The 21,613-nt window shown below is 42.6% G+C and overlaps 1 protein-coding gene across 5 annotated transcripts in view; it reads right to left on the reverse strand.

The window, feature by feature from the left end:
- SAMD12 (sterile alpha motif domain containing 12) overlaps positions 1–21,613 on the reverse strand; it is a 451,014-nt gene that overhangs the window by 183,693 nt on the left and 245,708 nt on the right. For all 5 annotated transcript variants that reach the window (XM_070382196.1, XM_070382195.1, XM_070382197.1 and 2 more), the window contains exon 4: positions 9,013–9,153. In XM_070382196.1, coding sequence (XP_070238297.1) covers positions 9,013–9,153 — 141 coding nt within the window. The remainder of the gene's footprint in view (positions 1–9,012; positions 9,154–21,613) is intronic.

Here is a 21,613-nt window from a genome sequence, read left to right on the forward strand (position 1 = left end):
CGCAAAACGAGAAGAAACAAGAGGACCTACCTCCAGGGGGCATCAACATTCGGGAGTGGCAGAGGAAGGCGGCAAGCCACCCACCTGAGAAGGAGCCATTAGAAACCAAAGGGGAGAACCAAGGGGGTCACTATCATGCTCATGGAATACATGAGCACTAAGGAGGAAAAACTTAATGCTATCCAATTATGATACAGAAGAGCCAATTATGAAGACACCTGATATGTGAGCATCAGAGTTATAACACCAGTGACACAGCTGTAATTAGACATAGAGAAGCCTGGAAATTAAATAGTATAAACTGAGAGATACTAGAAAGAGCCATCAAACATAGCTCATGTACACATAACAAGGAATCTGAGTGGCTCACATTTTCTCTTCTAGGAGCTGCAAATATTACTAGATTTTATTCCTTAGTAAAGAGGCAAAGGAAGCTTTTCTCAGGGACAACTGGGGAAAACCATACCCTACTGCCTGTATATAGATGCTAGAATTTTTAAATTGAATTAATGAGTGAATTGTAAACACATTTGACCTAAACCTACCTTGAGACAATTTATTAGAAACTCCCAGGAAAGCAGGGTCCTCTTACAGTAATAGTGGCTCCAGGAAGTGCTAGGGAGGACATTTGCAGAGATGCAGTGACTTTCAGAAAACCTCCAATATTTTATATGTATTAAAGTCAGTCTCTATTGCTGTTCTATTTTGATTATCCTAAGAATACTGGCCTAGCAGTTCTTACCAAGGGAAACATGTTGTATGCAACCCAGCAATCACTTCTAGGTACTTTTCTAATGAATGAAAACTGATGTTTATACAAAAACCTGTATGTGCATGCTTTTATTTATCCTTTTTAAAGATTTTAATCTTGATGTGGACCATTTTTAAAGTCTTTATTGCATGTGTTACCATATTAACTTCTGCTGGTACGTTTTGGTTTTCTGCACTGCAAGGCATATGGGATCTTAGTCCCCCTACCAGGGATCGAACCCACACCCCCTGCACTGGAAGGTGAACTCTTAACCACTGGACTACCAGAGAAGTCACTGTGAATGCTTACCAGCGTTATTAGTATTTGCCCAAATTGGAAACAATCTAGATGTCCTTCACCTGGGCAATGGATAAATAACTTTGGTATATCCATCCAACTCAGTGCTAAAAAGTGAGCGTGAATGAACAAGTGACACACACCCTCAGCTTTGGTAAGGTTCAGTGTATTATAGCAAGTGAAAGAAGCCAGACTTTATGAGTCCCATGATATGACATTCTGGAAAGGGCAAAACTAAGAACAGAAGACCTATCAGTGGCTTCCAGACGCTGGAGGTAATGAGAAGCATTGACAACGTGGGGGTAGCAGGGAGAGTATCTTCTGGAGTTATAAAACTGTTATATCTTGACTGTGGTGGTGGTTGTTATACAACCATATGCATTTATTAAAACTTGCAGAACTGTACATTAAAAATGGTGATTTTACTGTATGTAAATCATACCTTATTAGAAACAATGAGAAAAAAGAATACCAGCCTGGGAATTAAGAGAACTGGGATCTAGTTTCAGTTTTGCCACTGACTAGCTGGGTAACCACAGACCATCCTCTAACTCTCTTTGGGTCTTGGTGCCCAAAACTGTAAAATGAGATTGGAAATTTTCTCAAAAATTCTACTGATGTGCTCTACAAAGACTCCTTTCTTTAAGCAAGGTGGTGGACCAGATGGCCTATTCCAATTCAGATGGCCTACTTTAGTTGCTAAAGTATCGTTGTGGGGGTGACTGGACTAAAATACTCAGTCTGTACACATGGTTCTGAAAAGTCTTCTTGGCTTAGGAGTAGTGTTTCTAATTTGTGTTGTTCCATAAGATGGAGCTTCGGGCAAGTCCATCTGGTCATGTAATTCTCAACTAAAATTTGACACATATATTTTTGACAATGTGGAAAAAGCCCTTTGGGAAACACTAATGTTTAATGAGCTATAACTGGCCTTGGTAAACAATCATACTCTTATTTTTTTTTTTTTTTTTTGCAGGCACTAATTAAAAAGGCCTTTGAAGACTGGCAGCGTTTACTGTCTTCATTTGCCTTATCCTCCAGCTGGAACATCGCTTTCTACTGCTTAAATTTACCCAACCTTCACAGTTACTGTTACATTTTTATATTATCCATGTATCTGTAGCCAAGAAAGACACTGAAAAGGGCACTGCAGCAGCAGTTCTATACTACAGTGTTCCTGGGGTTGAGGGAAGCAATTACACCTCAAAGGGGAAGATATTAAGAATAAAACTGTAATCTTGATTATGCTGTTAGAACTTTACACTTTTGACCTTGTGAAGCAGGGGTCCACAAACTATGAACTAGAAATTGTGCTTGTAAATAAAGTTTTATTGGTGCACTACTAAGCCCCATTCACTTCAGACTGTCTGTGGTGGCTCTCCCATGATGGGTGGGGGCGGGGGGTTTACAACAGACATTCTATGGCCCGTAAAGACTAAAATACTTACTATCTAGCTCTTCCCAGAAGAAGTCTGCCAGCCCAGTTTCATAGACTATGCCATGAACTGTGCTATATAGTTTTCACATAAAATCTCATGCAATCCTCATATCATTGCTGTGAAATAGGAATAACTCACTAGACAGATCAGAGGTGATACAGTGTAATGGATACAGTTCGCTGTGAAGTCAGACAGACCTGTGCTAGGCTTTTTACTAGCTGTCCAAAACTGCACCTATTATTTATATTCTCTGACCTCAGTTTCTCCGCAAGTAAATTGAAGCTAACAACAGTACTGATTATGCTCGGGTAAATGTCAAGGGTTGATGTGACAATTAGCACATTGCTTTGCATATAGTAAATATTTAATACTCATCAGCTATATGAGAAACAGCTTTTAGTATCCCTAAGTGTTTTTCTTCCTAGAAATATCCTGTAATAAAGAGCTAAGGACGCCCCCTGTAAGTTTGATTATGGATTAATTTGGTGGATCCCAGAATAATTTGCACCACTATGTGTATTACATAAAGCACCTTTTTTTCCTTGTCTCTCAGGAATCAAGCAGAAGGAAAGTATAACCATGTTATTTCCTGCTCTGTACTGCATTTCACAAAAGACAGCGGCAGGTGCCCTGACATGGCTGAGTTTCCTGCAGGAACATGGAAGCAAGCAAGACCACCAGATGAACAGCGTGGCCACTCCATAGAAGACCAAAAGGCTGCAGGAGGGAAGGAAGCACCTCAAAGGCACCAAAGTAACGAGAGTAAAGCAGAGCCAAACTCTGATTATGTTGCTGGCAAGTATCAGGTAGTTACAGGGCCATGGTGAATAAAGGCAGGGCAATTAGAGACCAGCATTTTAGCTGAAGGATGGTTTTGGCTTTAGATAATGAGCTGCTTCAGGAATTTTTGTCACAATTCATTGATAGAGCCCATAAATGGATCTATTTACTATGAGTCCACCATACACATTTTTAAAGCACCTTACAGTTTTTGTCTTTGGTCAGCATCCAGAAGAGGGACAGCAAGAAAAAGGAGGGCAGAAACTTCATCTCTCCTGTGTTCAGATAACCTACAGTGACAGGCTGGAGCCCTCCTGGTCTATTTGTGACGATTTTGGCCATATTACTGTCATGGGGCTCCTGGTGGCTAAGTGACAATGACTGGTGTAGAAGAAAAGTTTAAGACAAATTTTAAAACATCAGTTAAAAGTTAGAAAATTAGCCTTAATTATCTATTAGTTTACTTCCTCTAGAAACACGGTAGAGTGAGCTTTCAGATGGATGTATCTAATTTGGAGGTTTGATTACAAACTGAAGTAACTGATTTGTGTATAATTTCTACATCCAAAAGGATGTTGTTTCCTTGAGAGGAAATCTTTAGAGTCCATTCATTTGTTTCATTTTGGAGTTGATTTCCAAGTTTGTGGCAGGTTCTTTTGAATGCCTCTCGTGGGGTAAGACTTCATCCTTGGAGAATTGGGTTCCTCTTTAGAAATGGCAGCCCAATATTTACCTTTAGATCTTGTAAATAAAGTGGGTAATCAAGCATGGAGAAACATGGGGGGTCCAAGATAGAGCTTGGAAAAACACAAATAATCCAATTATAAAATAAGTAAAGGATCTATAATAGATGTTTACCCAGAGAAGATACACAAATGGCCAGTAAGCACTTGAAAAGGTGTTCAATATCATTAGTCGTCAGGGAAATACAAATCAATATCACAGTGACATTCCACTTTACACATATTAGAATGGTTATAATAAAAAAGACATACAATAACAAGTGTTGGCAACTATGTGGAGAAACCGAGACCCTCATAGACTGCTTGTGGGAATATAAAAGGGTACAGCTTGCTCTGGAAAACAGTCTGGCAGGTCCTGTAATGGTTACACATGGAGTTACCTCATAACTCTAAAATTCCATGCCCAGGTATATACCCAAGAGAAATGAAAACAGGTCCATACAAAATGTTGTACAAGAATGTTCAAAACAATATTATAGAAAATATCCAAGATTCATAAACAATCCAAGTATCCAACTGATGAATGAATAAATCAAATGTGGTACATTCATATGATGAAATACAATTTGGCAATTAAAAAAATGAAATATTGACACATGCTTACAACATGAGTGAACCTTAAGAACATTATTCTAAGTGAAAGTAGCCAATTGCAAAAGACCATGTATTGAATTATTCCATTCATAGGCAAGGTCTAGAATATGCACGGAGAAGGCAATGGCACCCCACTCCAGTACTCTTGCCTGGAAAATCCCATGGACGGAGGAGCCTCATAGGCTCCAGTCCACGGGGTCGCTAAGAATCGGGCACGACTGAGCAACTTCACTTTCACTTTTCACTTTCATGCATTGGAGAAGGAAATGGCAACCCACTCCAGTATTCTTGCCTGGAGAATCCCAGGGACAGAGGAACCTAGTGGGCTGCTGTCTATGGGGTCGCACAGAGTCGGACACGACTGAAGCAACTTAGCAGCAGTAGCAGCAGAATAGGCAAAGAGAAAGCAGATTAATGGTTTTTGAAAGCTGGTGGTTGGGGAGCGTTGGGAAGAAATGGGGAATGACTGTTAGTGGGTATTGGGTTTCTTTCTGGGGTGATGAAAATGTTTCAAAATTAATTGTGGTGATGGGTGCACAACTCTGTGACTATACTGAAAAATCATTGAATTTATACTTTAAGGAGTTAAACTGTATATTCTGTGAATTTATATCTCAATAAAGGATAGTATAAAAATAAAGCTTTGATATAAATTCAGGAGGCTGATTTAATTCTGTGGCTTCTATTACTGACCGCTAACTACGTGCTGTACTTCCTGCCACACTGCACTGAGTGACATATGTATTTGAGCTCATTTAATTCTCATAACACCCTATGAGGTGAGTAGATTTACTGATCTCACTTTTAAGAGATCAGGAAATTGGAACACAGACAAAGTAACTTCCATGAAATAACACATCAGTAAGTGTTGGGCCAAGATTTAAAATTCAGGCCTGTGTGATGCTACAATTCACGGTTTCTCCTTGTTTCTTCTTAAATATTTTATTCTTTAAACAGTTAATATGAACATATTTCAAGACACAAAATGACTTAAAAAGCATAAGTCCTGTATCTCCCTTCTTCCCCGTCCCACAGGCAAGAGTCCGTATTAGCTTGTTGTGTACCATTTCCTTCTGTACACAAAGCACGTATGCATATTTCTCCCTCTTTCATTCGCAAATACAGCATCCTCTCCACCTTGTTCTGTGCCTTGCTTTTTCTACTTCATTCAGCATCTCCAGATCCTTCCATATCATTAGTCCTCAATCTCGTGTTTATAACTTCCGAGTACACAACATCACCCAGATGTACCGCAACTTATTTATCTGGCCTCCTAATGGTGGACACTCGGGTTCTTCCTAAACTTTTGCTAGTCAGTTAAAGCTTATGTTTTGAAATTGCCTTCCAAAGCATGAAGGAAACACATAAGAAACTTAATCATTTGTGAATTAAGTCCCAAACCTCACAAATTGGCTCCTTTGAAGGCAACAATCCTCATTTAAATGTGTTAGTAGGAAAATATTTCTTAAACACAAAAATGAATTGCATTACACTAGAATCATAGTCCCATGTGAGCTGAGAAAGAAAGTGTGTCTCTAGAGACTGGAGAGGTGAGTTATACTCTTTCAAGGGAAAGTGTAGGGATTTGCCAAAATGAAGGCATGTTCTAAGACATCTGTTTATACCTATCTAGCATATTATTTCCAGTGATGAATATTTTCAGAGATGAGGGATCAAATATTCAATACTGAATCACATTATCACTTGCCTGGTACATTTTTAGATGATATACAAGTTAAGTCACTCAGTTCACCTGGGTGGAATGGAGTTACAATTCTTATTACAGCGAACCTAAAATGTTTTAAGGCAACCCTAGCTGATTTTAGAACTTCTATTATGAATCATAAAATGACTTGTCAATTTCTGTTTCCCTTTTCTTTTTTTTAAAGAAATCATCCTTTCAATAAGGTATGGATTTTCAAAGGCCATCCGACATAAAATGAGTTTGAACATTAACATGGAAAGGACAAGCAATAAAAAAAAAGTAATAGGAGGGCAGACAAAATTTCCAAGAGCTAGAGAACATGACCTCTTTTTCTAAAGGGAATGGAATAAGAGGATTCTAAAGGCACCGCTTTTCAAAGTGAAAGACGACAACAACTGAATCGAAAAGGCTGAACTCCGCATTACCTTCCCAGAACACAAACGCATATTTAGCTTAATAGAGTTGAGTACTATCTCAGGAAAAATCTTATACATTATGCATCTAGGGCAATGAAAGCTGTAGAAAATGATTTTGCAAAGCAAACACATGGCAGACTGTCAGTAGCAGAGGCAAAAAAAAAAAAAAGAAAAGTCCAAAGGTACACGTGATGAGTTCAGGTCTCATTCTGTGTCTCACCCCGGGAGGAGAACAGCAGAGCGGAGGAAACGCCAGATGCCGAACAGAACCGGGCAGGGCGGCACTGTGACTGGAGCTGAAATGGTGTGCGTGTGTTTTCTTACTACAAATGTAATACGGGTTTAGTCTCGAAGATTGGAAAAATTTAGAAAAATAGAAAACACAATCACCCACAGTGTCACTCCCCATGGAAAACCATTATCAAAATACTGGCTAAACCATTTTCAACTCTTTTCCTATTGCATATAAAAATATGTCTTTACAAAATGGGGCTCATATTATAAATGAAATTTTATATGTGACCTTTCCCCCTTCTTCCTATTACTTTGAGTACTTTCCCATGTTGTCATATATTCCTTGAAGACATAATTCCAATGACTCCGTTTTATTGGATCTTCTCAGTTTACATAGAATTATCTGATTCTCCCCATATTGCTGAACTTCTAGGTTGTTTTAATTTCTCAGTTTTATACCTGGCACTGCAACGGACATTCCTGTGATAAATCTTGGAATCTCTCTGTACTTCTTGAGAGAAACTTAAAAGTATATCACTAAGTTGGATTCACATGTAAGTCACTGAGTGTACCTGTTAACTGTAAATTTACCATCGAAAGTCTCTGGAGACCAAAGTGGATAATGTATACCAAATAAACAGTGTATTTCCATATCACTTGAAGTCTGTATCTGTCCTTCTAGAACAGTCATCTTTCAGGCAGTACTTTACTTCCTCTAGGCAAACAGACTATTACTGGGTTGATCTAAATGCAATAACATGAAACTTGGCTGACCCAGATTTCTTCAATATCAGTATGCATGCAATTACAATATTCTACAGATTGAAAAATACCCAAGGCTCTCAAAAATACATATTTTATCATCCTTTCATCCAAAATGGTGTATAATAAGCATTAAAATAAAACAGGGTTATAGCTGACAGTGGTTGATAGCAACCAGATCTTACCTAGACATATAACTTACATATAGTGCGCCTTAAAGTTTTCTTCAAGATTCAACTTTATTCTGTCACTTCCAGTTATAGGGCTTTTAAATGCTTTCAACAAATTGAAATTATTAATGATTCTTCTTTAGAACTATATGGTTGCAATATTCCAGTTTTAAATTCTCCACAGTCTATTTAAAATTTTATTCTATTTGTTTTTCAAGATGATAAATAGGGTTTGCAAAATTCCTAGAAAGTGTGTGTATACATACATATGTATGTACATATGTATGTGTTATTGTTTTTAGTCGCTAACTCATGTCTGAGTCTTTTGGGACCCCCATGGACTGTAGCCTGTCAGGCTCCTCTGTCCATGGGATTTTCCATGGCAAGAATACTGGAGTAGTTTTGCCATTTCCTTCTCCAGGGGATCTTCCCGACCCAGGGATGGAAACTACATCTCCTGAGTTGGCAGGCAGATTCTTTACCACCGAGCCACCTGGGAAGCCCCCACATGTACACACACACACACACACACACACACACACACACGGACAGAGACATACCTCTAAAATGTTTCTCTCCCATTAGTAGTGAAAAGTGAAGTAAAACAAAACACAATAAAAATGCCACTTATATCATGGCCATATGAGCTACAGTGTCACTCAAATCCCAAGTCCCCTGAAGAATGGGTAGTTAGACTAAAATGGCGGGGCTGCCCTGTACCGCTGTGCAAGCTGCACACTGTACAACTCTAGGGTGTGCAACGGTATCCTGATCTATGTTACTGGTACTCTTTGGGGCTTATGCAGTGCACAACCTCTATAGCTGGATGTGATGGATGACCTTGAAATTAGCTCAGATAATTGTTTGTTTATTCATTACTCATCTGTACCTCCTTCCCCCTAGGGAGCTATGAAAAAGAGAAATTTTAGGAGGGAAGTGACCTTTAAATCTATATATGTTTTTTTAAAAAGATGAAAGAAATTCTGCAAAAAAAACCCACAAAAAACCAAACCCCAAAACAAAACAATCCAGTTTTTCCCCGGCTCCCCTCTGTCATGATGGTAAGGGTTTCTTTCCTCCCGCCTCCCCTCGCATCCACCCGCTAGGCAGCAGCAGGGTACCTTGCGTGAGTAACTGCAGGTTTCTGACTTCTTCTCGCACCTTCAGCTGGAGCACCTGTTGCAAGATGAGCTGCCGGAGGTTCTCCTGGGCGATCCCCATTCGCTCAAGCTTTTTGTCTGTAAGTCTCAGCAGGGCTCGCCCTGCAGGGTTTTAAGAAATGAAAGGAAAAGCAAATGAACAACACTGGAAAAGGATTTCCGTCTTCCTCTGGGCTGACCTTGCCCTAACAGAAGTCTCCATCTAAACACAGACACTTTAGAATAGAGGGTCCTCCTTTGTGCCCGCTGACAGGAATGGATAGGCAGGATGGAAAAAAAATCCACAAATTTAAAAAAGCACTTCAATTTTCATCTAGTATTGGCAATCCCCGACTGACCCATGCGTTGAGTTAAATAGAACAGCAACATTTTAACCTGGGTATTTGGGTCACGGATTTCAGGTTTCCATAGAAACAATGCTCTCTGTTGGGTGATGGGTTCTGAGGCTTGCCTATAGGAACCCGTGCCACTGATGAACAGCCTGAAGAGTTAGATGCTATAACTGTGGTTATAGGGAAACTCCAGCAATGATTAACCAGGTTACAACGTTTCTGTGAAACATGCATTTAATGTTCCAGGTTCCATAGGCAAGCATCTGCCTCCCATGCTACACCCCTGGTGCTGGGCTGGAGTTCCATCTTTGGCTGGTGGGACCTATGCTACTGTTGTTTTAGTCACTAAGTCGTGTCCAGCTCTTTCTCGACCCCATGGACTGAAGCTCGCCAGGCTCCTCTGTCCATGACATTTCCCCAATATCAGAGTGGCTTGCCATTTCCTTCTCCAGGGGATCTTTCCGACCCAGGGATCGAACTTGCATCTCTAGTATTGGCAGGTGGAATTTTTACCACTGAGCCGCCAGGGAAGCCTGGTGGGAGCTATGCCTTAGCTCAATCACCGGTCTAAGGCCAGGCTCCAGCAGGGCTGAGCGTGGGCATCGAAAACACTACAAAACAAGGAGCCTCGGGTGTGAGTGCCCTCAGAAAAGACACCCTGGGCCCTGGGTAGCTTGGAATAGTGTTGGTTAGAGTAAGTTACTCATTCATGTCTGACTCTTTGAGACCCCATGGCCTGTAGCCCACCGGCTCCTCTGTCCATGGAATTCTCCAGGCAAGAATACTGGAGTAGGTAGCCATTCTCTTCTCCAGGGGATCTTCCCAACCCAGGGATCAAACCCAGGTCTTCCGCGTTGCAGGTGGACTCTTAACCATCTGAGCCACCAGGGCAGCCTGGCATAGATTCCTTTCAATACCTTTCTTTTCCTGGTGTGGGGTAGGGTCCTGCATGCTTCCCTTGCTACTGTGATTTCTATCAAATTCTCCAACTCTCTCCACACTCTGCCTGCCCTGGAATAAGCACACTTCCCTTTGGAGAGTTTAGTGTAAGAAATAAAGGGAATGATTATTGCTAAATGCCGCAGCACCCCCCTGTACTCAATACCCCAAGGCACCAGACTTGCAGGTCTTTTTCCACTTTAACTGATGACGAACAGACACAGTCCACTAGTGATTAAAGATAAGTCTTTGGTACACTTCAGGAACTGAATTCTCTACCTCTTTGAAAAAGAAATCTAACAGCCCAAAGGTGGGGTTAATGGGCATTTTTTTTCTGAGGAACAGTGAAACCTAAGTGTCTTTTGGGTAGAGACAGGTGAATGGGGAGAAACAGTTAGGAGCAACCTGTGCTGTTCATGCCTCTCTTTACCTTCCTTTGCTGCTGCTGCTGCTGCTAAGTCACTTCAGTCATGTCCGACTCTGTGCGACCCCATAGACGGCAGCCCACCAGGCTCCCCCGTCCTTGGGATTCTCCAGGCAAGAACACTGGAGTGGGTTGCCATTTCCTCTCCAATGCATGAAAGTGAAAAGTGAAAGTGAAGTCGCTCAGTCGTGTCTGACTCTTAGCGACCCCATGGGCTGCAGCCTACTAGGCTCCTCCATCCATAGGATTTTCCAGGCAAGAGTACTGGAGTGGGGTGCCATTGCCTTCTCCCTTACCTTCCTTTAATCTTTGCTAAATGCATCAGAGTAGGTTAGGTTCCATGCTGCAGTAACAAGTAGGCCCAAAATATCAGTGGCTACAATGACGTTTATTTCCTGCCTATTCTCATGTCAACTGCAAGTCCATCTATTTTCAAAACTGCTGATCACTGTATCAGAGGGGAAAGAGATGTGCTGGAAGGTCTCAGAGCAACAATGAAATGCTCAGCCTAGAGTTACTGACAAACCTTTGGCCAGAAGTAATCACAGGAACTTTCCCACCCACCAAGGGTCCACGCATGAACTGTGCTTCCATCACGTGCCAGGTAGAAGTGGGGGAAGAGACACATTTGATGGGGAGAACTGATGAGAACCACACCAGTACTGATTTGGCTCCGGACGGGTGCCTGGCAAGGAAGTGAGTGCAGGAGGTTGTGGAGGTGGGTGGTGGTCTGAAGCCTCAATAAAATCTGTACGAGGAAGAGGAAGGAGAGGTGGGGAAGAGGAACCTGAGGAAGCTTAGCAAGAGCGGGCAGGTCATGGCAGCCATGAGAAAGGAGGCAAGGGACACGCACAGACACACACACACTCTCAAGTAATCGTGTCTGTCTTCTGCAATAGGCAGAATGATGCCCTTTGGCCAAAGATGTCCACGTCCTCATCTCTGGGACCTGTGAGTTTGTCACTTTATAGGACCAAAGGGACACTGCAAATGTGATTTCATTAAGGATCTTGAGATGGTAGAGTATTTGACATTATCCATGTGGGTCCTTATAAGTGAAAGAGGGAGACAGGAAAGCCAGAGAGGGGAGAGATTTGATAACAGAAGCAGGCACTGGAGTGATGTGGCCACGAGCCAAGGAACTGAGCTTCTACACAGTGGAAAAGGCAAGGGAATAGATTCTTTCCCACACTCTCCAGAAGAAATGTGGCTCCACCTTGATTTCTGCTCCTGAAGACCTATTTTAGACTTCTGATCCCTACAACTCTAAGATAATAAATTTGTGTCATTTTAAGTCACTAAGTCTGCAGTAATTTTTTACAGTAGCAATCGGCCTTGTGACTGGAACTCAACGTGCTTTGGAGAAGCCGACTCATGGCTTTAGATTTCCTTTCCAATTCCTTTCTTAATTTCTGGGCACTGGTGTACTCCAAGGTGGAGAGCTAAGGAGTGGTAAGTCTAAGTCCCAGGCTTCTAGGACAGCCCTGCCTTCAAATATTCTGCTATCAGACCTTGGTCTTGAAATTTCATTCAGAAAATACATTATGGGACTTGGGTATCATTTATGTGGCTAATTGGCCTCCAAATAGCAGGAATCTAGTGCTTTATACAAGCTTTCAACTCAACAATGAATATTGCATTTTTTTTTTTTTTTTTTAAGGCAAACTAGGGGACTTTCCTGGTCATCCAGTGGTTAAGACTCTACTTTCCAACACAGGGAGCTTGGGTTCGATTCCTGATTGGGAAACTAAGACACCGCATGCTACCAGTGCAAAGGGGGGTGCCCCAACCAGAAAAAAAAAGGCTGGTTAAAAAACGAAACACACGATTCAGATTATCCAAATCTCTTCCACCAGCAGATTGTAGATACCATCTCGCTTTCCGTTCCTCATTATTTGGGCTGTGGTTTCACAAGCTGGAACATTCTGCTGAGGTGTTGGTAGGGCAAATGAGAACTTTGGTCCTGAGAGGTTGGCTGGTCCATCATTAGTGCTAGTAAGTCAAAGGGAAGGTTTTATTCTAGTGTGCGTGGCTCAGTTTCTTTACAAGCAAAGAAACAAAGATGCTCCCATCTAAGAACCTCCAACTTCAACATTTCCATTAAAGCATCTGACATATCACAGTGTGGATACAGAAGCCCAATCAGAATGTTGTCTCATCAGTTCTGAATGGGTAAGTTACGAAACTTGTATAATAGTCTGTGCATTTCACACTATGTGGTACGAACAATTATACCTATCAACATTTCACCTCTTACATGCTTGGCTGTTCAAGTTGTTCTATCAAACCCTGAGACCATAAGTGTTCTTGCTGTTGTTATTTTTTTTTTTAATTGGAGGCTAATTACTTTACAATATTGTATTGGTTTTGCCATACATCAACATGAATCCGCCACGGGTGTACATGTGTTCCCAATCCTGAACCCCATTGTTTCCAATGATAGAAAGGAAAATTGAGAAAAGCTGAAGAATATTTAAAGCATGAGAGTTTTTCCTAATTCTTACTACTATACTTTAGTTGTGCTTTATCTTCCTTGGTAAGAAAATAAAAGTCTTAGACTACAGTAGAGAGACTAAGGGAAATTATATAAGAGAATTTCCTGATAAAATATCTTCTGGAAAAGTTCATGATATGTACACCAAGGAATTCAGGAACAAAATCTGATTTGCTGCCATCCCTGGATGGTTTTTACGGAACCATTCAAGCCTGTGGTTCCAAAAACTCTTGACAAGCATTAGATATTTTATAGGAGCAAATACCTGGGCAGCCTCCTCACCAAACACCTCCTGCTGATCACAGAACAGAGTGTCTAAACAAGAGTGAGTCATGGGAGTGATAAGGAGTCAACAATCATCAATTATATCTCGTTTTTTGGCAATTTATATTGTCACTTTTTGTTGCTTATCATAAAAATCCAACTGTTAATTTAACAAACATTTTTTGAGCACTGACTGTGTCCTTGTGACTTTGCTATTCACTCTGGGGATAATGAGGAACAAGACAGTCAGGGTCACTCCTGGAGCTTTCATATTGATATGCAAGGCAGATAACGATCAATGTTTATAGGTGTGTCAATGTTAAGAAAGGGCAAATATGAGAGCCCAGACTGGGTGAGCTAAACTAGTCTGGGTATCAGGGAGCTATCAGTGAGTAGGATATATTTAACCTGTACTTAGGGAGTAAGTAATAAGAGTAAGTAAATCAGATTAAGACCACTGGATAAAGCCAAGATTTTTTAAAGAGTCCAGTAACCATGTAGATGGGTTTCCCTGGTGGCTCAGTGGTAAAGAATCTGCCTGCCAAGCAGGAGATGCAGGTTTGATCCCTGGGTCAGGAAAATCCCCTGGAGAAGGAAGTGGCGACCCACTCCAGTATTCTGGCCTAGGAAATCCCACGAACAGAGGATCTTGGAGGGCTATAGTCTATGGAGTCTCAAAGAGTCGGACATGACCTAGCGACTAAACAGCATCTAGATGAACGAGGAGGCTGCTATTACAGTCAGAAATCAGAGGAGTGCTATTAGGACCTTTATACGCCTGCCGTTTCTCACAGAGTGTCTTGACTGACCACATGGCTCTGCGGTCAGACGCCTACACAGGGAGAGATCAAGGAGAGAGAAGTCTTCTGAGGACCTCCTTGGTGGTCCAGTGGCTAAGACTCTTCATTCTCAATGCATGGGGCCTGGGTTTGATCCTAGGTCAGGCAGGGAACTAGACGTCATATGCCACAACAAAGATCTGTCACATCCAAATAAATAAATAAATATTATTTTTAAAGGGGGCGAGGGAGAGAAAAGTCAACCCAATTTCAAAAAGGAAGCATCACCTAAATTTTCTGATACTCCAACTGGTGCCAAATGGCATTTTGGTGATCCAGGCTGTTGGGCCTTTCACAGACTCATAGATTGGAGTTGGAAGAAGCGTAAAAGCCTTCATATTGATCATTCTCGTGCCTTTTACTTCTTTCCTTTATGAAGTACTTACTGAGCACCATCATATGCCTGACCCTACTCTGGGTATTGGAGCTGCAGGGAAGCTTACCACTCCTGCCGGAGGAAAACACACATAAACGAATGTATGAGGGCAGACAGGGCCCCCTACTGGAAGGATGGTGCTATTGCAGTTAAGGTGGTGAGAAAGGGGTCTCTCTCAAGAGGTGACCTTGGAACACACAGAAGTGTCAAGGCAAATAGAGGAATGTCAGGAAGGTTGGTGTCACTAGGGCAGAGAAGGCAAGAGAAGTGAACCTAGGAAACGAGGTCCAAGGGAAGGCAGGGGCCAGATCACACAGGGCCTTCCAGGCTTTGGTGAGGTCTCCTGATTTTATACTCAATGGGGACAGTTTGAGTAAGGGATAAACTGGGCATAATCTCATACATGCAAAGACTCCCTTGGGTTACTACGTGGGGAATGAACTGGGAGTGGGGAGTAAGTGAGGAGCAATGGCAAGAGCCGGCACACCCCCAGGGCAGTCAGAACAGGGAGCAGGGATGCCTCACTCTAGGGTGGAGGTAAGGATATAGTAAGAAGTAGGAGAATTCTAGGGACTTCCTTGGTGGCCCAGCGGTTAAGACTTCACCTCCCAATGCAAGGGGTGCGGGTTCAGTCCCTGGTTGGGGAGCTAAGATCTCCCAAGCCTCGTAGCCAAAAACATCAAAATGTAAGACAGAAGCAATAGTGTAACAAATTCAACAAAGACTTTTGAAAATGATTTAAAAATTAATTTTAAAAAGAAGTAGAATTTTGAATCACGATATCTACAAGTGGGGTGTGAAAGAACAGCAGACATCAGAGATAAACTCAGGCTTCAACCTGAATCACCAATGGCTTGGGGCTGCATTTCAGGGCAGGAAGTTGAGTCACTGCCCCCAGACAGGATGTCCTAAAGGGAGGAAATCATGGTAGTACTAGTGCTATTATTATTATTTTATTTTTTTGAGAGCACTTGGGATTTAGAGAAGTGATGAAAAGTATGGAATTAAACAAAGGAGGACAGTTAAAATATTCTTTCCTGCCCACAATGTTTTCATTCGTTCAATACTCTCCTCAATTCCAAAGCTCTAAGGTGGCTGGGGTCAGGTAAGCTCACACACTTCTAATGGAATTTAGAGAAATCAGAGGGACCTCTTATGAACCAAGGTCTGTACTGCTGAACCCTAACAGTGGTCTTGGGTGCTAAAACTGTTTCCTAGAACCCCTTACAGAAGTTCCAGCCTGGGAATATTCTGAGAGGAAGTTCACCCAGCAGAAACGTGGATCTGATGCTCTGCTAGCAATCTTGGAAAATCAGAATTTTGCCCCAACTGAAGCTTAAGCATTACACAGAAGCTGTAATGTGTGAGGGCTAATACAATGCCAGCTCCATAAGAATAAGAATCTTTCCTGTCAGGCTCTCCACCGTCACACGTGCCCCAATGTTGCCCATGTGCTGGTACACAGAACGATCGAGGTATATTTATCGAATGATGTCCTCAGAGTCACTAAATGCATGTCGTCTTCTTTACTCACATACTGATGATCTCAAGGTTGTTAAATTAAGTGCCTTTTCTGCTGCAAGAGTCATTGTTGGACATCAACAATGAGAAATTGAATGTAATAGAGGGCATTTTATTGGGGTCGAACACAGAAACACCTGCCAAGTTGAAAGGCATAGAGAACTTGGGAATAAATGACCACTTCACCTTCCTACAGGCTTGAACATGAAAGTGTTAGTGGCTCAGTCATGTCTGACTCTTTGTGACCCAGTGGACTGTATCCCACCAGGCTCCTCTGTCCATGGAATTCTCCAGGCAAGAATACTGGAGTGGGTTGCCATTCCCCTCTCCAGGGCATCTTCCCAACCCAGGGATCGAACCTGGGTGTCCTGCATTGCAGGCAGATTCTTTACTATCTGAGCCACCAGGGAAGCCCTCCTATAGGCTTCACAAAAGACAAATGCCTTTTTCTGCTTTTGAAAAAGCACCCAGTGAGACCACAAGCTTTGCTGCGCAGGAACGGGAAGGTGACGATAGACTTGGGGAGTGGTGTCCCAGTTTCCCACGGGTGCCCTAACACATTACAAACACAGGGCTCCAAACCACAGAAATTCACTCCTCATAGTTTAGAGGCCAGAGTTCAGCTTTGGTGTCACTGGGCTGAAATCAAGATGGTAGCGGGACCACAACCCCTTCTGGAGGCTGTAGGGGAGGATTCCTTTGACGCTTCTAGCTTCTGCTGGCAGTCATGGTCCCTTTGCCTCTGGCCACATTGTTCTAATCTCTGCCTCTATCTTCACATTACCTTTTCCTCTTCTGTGTGTATAATCTCATCTTGCCCCTCTCTTATAAGGAGGCCTGTGATCTGCTTTGTATGTGTGTATTAGTCGTTCAGTCATGTCCAGCTGTTTGTGACCCCATGGACTGTAGCCTGCCAGGCTCCTCTGTCCATGGCATTTTCCAGGCAAGAATACTGGAGTGGGTTGCCATTCCCTTCTCCGGGGGATCTTTCTGACCCAGGAATCGAACCTGGATCTCCCACATTGAAGACAGATTATTTACAGTCTGAGCCACCAGGGAAGCCTGTGATTTACTTTAGGGCCCATTTAAATCCTGGAAAAAGTTCCTCCTGGGAAGACCCTTAACATAATCCCATCTACAAAGAGTCCCTTTCCCTAATAAGGTAATATTCATAGATTCCAGGGCTTAGGACCTGTGTCTCTGAATGACCATTATTCAGTCTGTTTTAAGTTGGAAGGAATCTCTGAGAGTTCTGAGTATGGCAAAGGGTTCATTGTGCTTCCCATGAGGAAATGAGGCTCATAGAAAGTACTTGACTAAAACCACATAGGAAATGGGAGGAGACTTGTGTATAGATACGTGTCTGGTCTGGTCTCTAGTTTAGGTGACCCCTATCCTCTGTTCAGAGAACTATAGCAGAAGCCCTGGCACAGCTTTCAAAGATGACTGACTGCATGTTGCAAGGCCTGATGGGAATTTCAGGGTAAGCAGGAGCGGGCTGAGGATGCGGCTTCAGCTCTGACCCTGCTGGAAAGTCCTGATGCACCTACAAGTGAGCAGGGGATGCCACTTTTCCTGAAGATTGAATGACAGGGACTCTTTTCTTGCAGAAATAGAGGTCATTGAACAGCTCCCCAAACAAACAGGCATTTGTGCATGGGGCTAGCTCCAAATCTGATGCTGGTAAAGGTGACACATGAGGTGGATGCCCCAGCTCTACCCCAGTCCTGGCTGGGCCAAAGTAACAGAGTGACAGGAGCAGGGCACATCACCAGGACCACAGCCTGAACCCATGTTTCCTCAATCTCACCATGACTCCAAAGTCACAGTTTCTGGAATAACGATACAAGGAGAGAAGCATAAACACAAAAGTATGTGATTATGAGCTAAATGGTGCAGATAAAGGCCCCGGAAAGCACATGTGAGTCTTAATCGCCTCAGCTCTACAATAGGGCTAAAAATGACCCTCTTTCAGGAGGTGACTGTGAGGATCAAATGACAGATACAAACACGTGCCCTTTGCAAACTGGACCCACCATGACGATGCCATGTGGGAACTACCTGGGCACTGTGGTTCTCTGGCTGCCTGAGAATGCTTCCTCCTGCTTCCTTCCACTCCCCCTCACAATAATAGCAACATTAAACACTGTTCCAAGGGCTTTACATGAATTACCTCATTTTCAACAACTCTCTGAAGATACTATTATTATCTATAATCAATTAAAAGCTACTAAACATAGCTAAAGGTCACATATTTACTAAGCTGCAGATCTAGGAGACAAAAATATGTAGAGGCCATGCTTTAACTACCTCCGTAAACTGCCACCCAGGAATTCTTTACATAGCCTGACACTTCTGCCAATTTTCAGGCAGGAAAGGCGAGGGTCAGGAAGTGATTACTGCGCCTGAGGACTTAGAGGCAAGCAGTGGGAACACGGGAACAACCTCAAGATGCACTAGGCTGAGCTCACCCTTCCAGTCCCCTTGCCGTGGAGAGTGACAGGGGAATGAGGGGTCTTTGCGGGGAGTCGTGAAACAGCTTCATCCCTCCTTCTTCATAGGTCTACGTTAGTACCAGGGATTGAACACGTCTCATCTTTTGCTTTTGGTAGGGAGGGCTGTTCCTCCTCACCTGGTCGGGCTTTTGTGTGCATGCCAAGTCCCTTCTGCTGTGTCTGACTCTTTGTGACCCTATGGACAGTAGCCCGCCAGGCTCCTCTGTCCATGGGACTCTCCAGGTAAGAATACTGGAGTGGGTTCCCATGCCCTCCTCCAGGGGATTTTTCTGAGCCAGGGATCGAACCCGCATCTCTTATGTCCTCTGCCTTGGCAGACAGGTTCTTTACCCCTAGTGCCACCTGGGAAGCCCTGGTAGGGCTTCCACTAAGTTAAAAAGTCCCTGCAGGACTTTTCAAGTACTGCATCATTTTCTTGTTATGTTTACCTTTTATTTTCTGATCCCTTCCCACCTCCCATTATGAAAGAAAGTTTAAATCACCTAGCTAGAGCCTGACTCAATGGAGGCACTGAACAAATTTCTTAAATTAATGCTGGGTGTGTGACCCAGACAGGGCCAATAACATTTACTAGAATGATTATGATTTCTAAAGAGGGATGCTCTCTGTCTTTCTTAGATTATGTCCCAAGGGGCAAAATAAGCTTAGACTTGCTGTCAGTGGCTGTCTCTGCCACCATATGGAGAGAATTTGCTGGAGAACTAAGCCAACAGAGAGAGAAGAGCTGAGAAGAAGAAAGGGGGGTGGTGAGAGCAGAGGAAGAGAGGGAGGTAGATAAGATAACATTATTTGATTTCCTGAATACAGCCCTGCCTGAAGTCAGATATTCCTGGGTTTCTCATTGATAAAAGTCAATGTCGAGGGGGAGAGGGTAGGGAGCAAGCTGAGCTCATGTACCACATGTACTCCAAGAGAATCTTGACTTTCAGAGTCAAGCTTATCTGCGATTCTCGATTCTCGATTCTCGGTTGAGCTGCGTCCTGGCCTGCTTATCACCATTTCAAGAAAGCCCATCAGGAGGTAGGTGAGGAAGAATAATCAGAACCTATGGTAACTTATTTCCAAAAAGTTAATTATTGGCAAATTTTGGTATTTTAATTATGATACCTTACAAATTATGTGGAATATGCCTTAAGACCAACTGCATACTTCTGTATGTTAGATGCACCTGGGTTCTCCTCCTTATCCAATTACACCAGAGGTTATGGACTCAAATGTTGTCAGGATAACATAACTGTGTGAAGAGGAACCCTCCACGGGATGACTGGGACTAGGTGGATGACAGTGGACAGGTCAGTCTGGCTCCCCCCCCATAAAATGTGCAATTCTGATACATTTTTGTTATGCTAGAATACAGGCTGTGTGTTGCTACTTCTATTTTTAAGCTAAGAATGGAAAATCAGAAGTTTCATGAAAACTCCTAATTTAAAATTTGCCCCCACCTCATATTATAATCCAAACAAAGCATGTAGATGGGTCATGTCTGACACATAAATTGCCACTTTCAATAGCTGACTTTTACCCTTTCTTCCCCCATGTAGTGTTGAAAAAGCCCTTGAGGGTCCCTTGGACACTAAGGAGATCAAACCAATCAATCCTAAAAGAAATCAACCCTGAATATTCACTGGAAGGACCGATGCTGTAGCCAAAGCTCCAAAACTTTGGCCACCTGATGCAAAGAGCTGATTCATTGGAAAAGACCCTGATTCTTGGAAAGATTGAAGGCAGGAGAGGAAGGGGATGACAGAGGATGAGATAGTTGGATAGCATCACTGACTCAATGGACATGATTTTGAGCAAACTCCAGGAGATGGTGAAGGACAGGAAGCCAGGTGTATTGCAGTTCATGGGGTCGCAAAGAGTCGGACATGAGTAAGCAACTGAACAAGAGCAACAGCCCCCACATCCCACCCACTGGCAGTGGAAAGGGATTCAGGCAGCCCTGCCTTCAGGATTTCAACTGAGTCCAGGCTCTGAGATTCCATTCTGTGGGACCTATTCTAGATTATCAGCTAACGAGACCAAGGGTGGCTGACGACTTGTCTGAACTGGCTCTTTGTATTTTTACAACCTAATGTGTAGTGCAAACCTATCTTCTCAGGTAACCTCTAACCCAGGTCCTGATTTCCTAAAGGTAACTGAGAATCACCAGTACCAGAGTGAACAGGACTCTGAGGTCAGCCAACCCATTGCCTCACTTCCTGGCAAGAAGCTGCACAAAACCTTCCAAGACCAAGAAGTCCTCTCTCATTTCTACCTGAGAACACAGCCCACTGCCAAGCCCAGTCACTTACTTGGCTGCATCCGGAATGATTAGCAGTAAATTAAAGACCGCTTCCCTGTGTTGAGGAAGAGAAGGGTTATTGGACATTTGCACCATGATCACTGTAAGTAATTTACCATACTGATGGGGACTGTATGTTGATTTTTTAAACCAGTCTTGGATAAAAAAGACTTTTCTCTTTTAATTTTTAAAAAATTTATTTTTTTTTTTTTTACTGAAGTATAATTGATTTACAGCCTTGTGTCAGTTTTGCTATATAGCAAAGTGACTTTAGTTATACATATTCTTTTCCATTGTGGTTTAATCCTAGGATAAGATGACTGTTTTAGATAATCTAGGTTTTTGGTTGAATATATTCAGGTGCTGATGATGTTCAAAGGAGGAAATGAAAATAATGCTAATTCCCAGCCAAAGTATTAATATAAAGGTAAGAAATTATAGTGCTTTTCAAACAGAGGGAAAATGTGGCCTGTGCACTATTCTTCAGCTCTCTAAGAAGGCACAGACAGCCTCCACACAGTAAATTAAAGGTTAAATCTTTGTATGTTGTTGGCAGAACACACAGTTACCAAA

Source organism: Bos mutus, chromosome 14 (assembly GCF_027580195.1).
Source record: "Bos mutus isolate GX-2022 chromosome 14, NWIPB_WYAK_1.1, whole genome shotgun sequence".
Lineage (NCBI taxonomy): Eukaryota > Metazoa > Chordata > Mammalia > Artiodactyla > Bovidae > Bos > Bos mutus.